The sequence below is a fragment of the Pteropus vampyrus genome, unplaced genomic scaffold (assembly GCF_000151845.1).
Source record: "Pteropus vampyrus isolate Shadow unplaced genomic scaffold, Pvam_2.0 Scaffold468, whole genome shotgun sequence".
NCBI lineage: Eukaryota > Metazoa > Chordata > Mammalia > Chiroptera > Pteropodidae > Pteropus > Pteropus vampyrus.
The window spans coordinates 261,954-265,578 of record NW_011889249.1 but is presented as its reverse complement, the minus strand read 5'-3'; the positions used below and the strand labels follow the sequence as shown (position 1 = coordinate 265,578).

The window sequence follows — 3,625 nt, the reverse complement described above, 5'->3', positions numbered from 1 at the left end:
GAGCGTGCGCCCTACCTTCATCTCAATCTGCTTGGTCTCGAGATCCTGAAACAGCAGCTTGACACGAGCTTTCCCGTCATCCGAAGACCCCTTAAGCTGCGAGAACTTGAACCTCCAGAGGACGTTCTGCAAAGGCATGAAGTTAATTAGTGATTTGGAAACAAGAGCTCACTTATTTCATTAAATCTATTTGTGACTTAATCATCTGTTTAAACAAAAGCAGACGTTTGCTTAGTACACCGAGCCCGTGATAGTTGATCAGAATCACCACCTTCTGTCTCCCCACCCACCGCGGAGGTGCTCACTCCGCCCAGCTCCCTTTCTGCCCTCCGGCCAGGCCCGCGGAGCGGGTCGCGGTGCCCTGCGATGCCAGCCCGTCCCGTCTTCTCTGCAACCCCATCCGCCCTCATCTGCCCCGTCCAATTTCTTTGGATTTTCCTGTACGTAGCCTGAAAGCATCATAAGCTCGCTGCTCATTCTTCTGCTGGTAAAACTTTTAAAAATCGACTTTGAGGCCCAGTTGTTTTTACAGGACATGAGACCCGGCCCAGAGTGCAGACGAAGCGGCCGCGCCAACCCTGACTGATGGGCCGTCCGTGGCTGTGTCCATGGCACCCAGCTTTAGTTTCTGCCCCAAGCTGAAAAACGTAAATAATGTCCCTCTCTATAGCACAAAGATTACTTCGTGTTTGCTAAGGCGCTTCAGAGACGAAATGCACTCTGCAAGTTCTCACTCTTTAATAAGCAAGGCTGTGGCAAGCAGCAGCTTGATTGATGCCTGACTTGATAAACGATCGTCTTTAATTACAGACACTTCATGATAATAAATCTCTATCTTCCCAGGAAAAGCCCAATACAAAGCAGCAGTCACTTTTAGCACGTTAGAGGCTGCGTTTCTATTAAAAGCATTTATTTTGAAATTACGAACGTATTTTTCCCTGCGTGTCCTGAAGGCAGAGAGGCAGGGACTCTGGGGGCATTTGAAGGCACTTTCATCCTATCTGACCCATGGTGACTCCAGGTGTGGGCCATGTCCTTCTCTGATTTTGAATCTTACAGCTGCACAGAGTCTCTGCACTTTGGGGCAAAGTGTCAGAACACCTGTTCCTTCTAGATTCTGAGAACCCCCAGAGTTGCAGGCCCCAGGGGACATTTATTCCAGCTCTTCACTCCCAGGGCAGAAGGCTGAGTCTCTGCCCCCGACTCAGGCTTGGAGATCACTGCCCACACCCCAGCGAGGACAGAGTGGGCAGTCAGGACACTGGGCCACAGCGCTGGGCATCCGTGTGATGTCCAGCATGAAACCTGGGCCTCTAGTCAAATCTGAAGAACTTTTTCTGACAAGTATTTGGTTAACAAGTATTGCTGCCATGTTGAGTCTAGTTCTGACCCAGAAATAATACACACACGGTCAGACCTGTCAGGGTAATACACGCAGAAGTGCTAATTATCTTGTGAATATCCGCGTGGTAAGTCTCAATCTAAATGTTTCTAGGCCAAAAACCTATTTGATCTTTCCATAATGACTTATATAAAGGACTTATATTATGAAGCAAACATCATTTTCATAATTATTCAGTCATTTCACACTCAGTAATCAGTTATTTTCATAATTATTTCAGGTCAATCTACAAGTAATTGAAAACCTATTTACACTTAACTTACAAACAAAGGTTTCTCAAATGCAGCAAAATTGTAAATATTTCATGGAGTTACAAGTCATTGTTATACTCTTCACAGTTAAGCGGGGAGAGCTTTTCTTTTGAAAATTTATTCAAATATTGTAAATTGAAAAAAAAATTTAAGGAATCCATGAAACGATTTCCTTTTTGTACTGTCGTTTTGTTTCCATTTTCAGTTACTATCAGGATGTAAAACAGACACGAAAGTTTTAGGCCACAGCCTCCTGAGATGACGAAGCATCCACCTGAGACTGTGGAGTCGAGCCTTCGCCTTCAGGGGAAAGCAGGTTGGGGACGGGGGCAGACTGTACCTGATGCTCAGGTGAGCGAAAGGCCGGTAAACCGGATCATGAACCGTGACTGACAGCGGACATGGCCCTGGGCGGTAGGAGCTCCAGCCGCGGGGAGGGGACTTCCAGAGGCAGAGGTCGCCCAGAGGCCGAGCGCCCGGTCCAGAGCAGCCCCTGGCCCGGCCAGGCCTGTCGTGCCCTGCCCCTTCCCAGCGCATAGGCCCCCGTCACGCTGGGAAGTCAGCTGGCTGATTCTGGCACCGTCCGGGTCAGGGTCCACTCCGGCCAGCCGAGCAGGTCACCACGGTGGCGGCCCGATAATGCAGGCTGATCCCGGGCTGAGTTTGGTCATGCGGTCAGTCTCTGGGGTGTTTCAACACCGCAGCGTCTGCTCGGGGCCCCAGCCCGGTTCCGCATCGCGTTAAGAAACATGCTGGACTCCCCGATTTTCACTGGGCTACTTTTAGGGCTGGCCAGGAAGACGTGCTGGGCGCAATGGTGGGCAATGGCCCTGCAGGGCCTCGAGGCCAGGCCCGGATCCGTGGGGACTCGGGTGTCATGCAGAAGAGGTCACGTCCTAAGGAGACAAATCTCGGGGCAGCGCGGGAGAAAGGGGGCCGGCAGGCACTGAAGGCCAGGCTGCTGTTGGGGTGAGTGTACAGTGGCACAGGGGACACCCGCCCAGCATCTCCGCTCCTGGGAATGCAGATGCGGTGAACCCCAGTCTACCCAGCCCTGCACCCCAGTGCAGACCCTGCCATGAACAGGGGCTTGGGCCTATGTCCTTGTCATCTGCCTCGTCCCCCGGGCCTTCTGACGGCACCTCCAGATGTCAGCGCTCTGAGCCAGGGGGTGACTCCCTTCACCCCATCCTGCAGAGTTGGGGCTCTGAGTCCCTCAAAGGGAGGGTGCCAAGCCCGTCTTACCCCACAGTCGCTCACCTGCCCTGCCCTGGCCGTGGGGCGCAGGTGACGGGCACTGTGCCTGCAACAGGGCACCTTGGGGACCCACAGGAAGACACAATGGCCTCTGCCAGCTCGCTGCGTGCCTGGTGCCCCACAAACCTTGAATAAACCATGCACAGAAACGCTGACACGGGAGAAGGCCCCAGGTGAGTGGCCGGCCCTCAGGCAAGGAGCGCCTGGCTCCCCACGGCCATATGGCCAGACGACACAGCCACGTGCAGCCGGAGGACGGGGCCACCCCTGGGCCCTGGGCGGTTAGGACTGCGAAAACTCGTTCATGAACAGTCTCTGTCACCAAGCAAGAAACAAGTTTGTCATCAACACTGCCCGGCTCTGGGCCTTGAGGAGACACTGGGCCCCTGGGCACAACATGGGAACGAAGGCTGAGCATGAAGGAGCCACCGACACACAACACAGCTGGTCAGGGCCGGGGCTCCTGCCGGACGTCGCGGGGGTCAGCAGCTGAATGGCCACGAGCCACGTCGCCAGGGGTGCGTGGCAGCCGCTGCTGGCACCTCACCTTCGTCTTGCTGTCGACACAGGTGAATCCCAAAGCGAAGTCCACGATGAAGCACAGCGTCTCTCCTCGCCAGCTGCACACGTATGTTTTGGACTAGAAACAAGAGTATTGGTTTTGAGAGAACACTCTTCAACGAGGCTGTTTGGCAGTGATCAGGAGGTTGCAGCC

The 3,625-nt window shown here is 53.8% G+C and overlaps 1 protein-coding gene across 1 annotated transcript in view; it reads right to left on the bottom strand.

Annotated features, from left to right (window-relative positions):
• The window catches only part of SNTG2 (syntrophin gamma 2), a 111,480-nt gene that overhangs the window by 5,123 nt on the left and 102,732 nt on the right, over positions 1 to 3,625 (bottom strand). The window contains exons 14-15 of the mRNA XM_011382227.1: positions 3,458 to 3,550; positions 16 to 126 (exon numbers count right to left, since the gene is read on the bottom strand). Coding sequence (XP_011380529.1) covers positions 16 to 126; positions 3,458 to 3,550 — 204 coding nt within the window. The remainder of the gene's footprint in view (positions 1 to 15; positions 127 to 3,457; positions 3,551 to 3,625) is intronic.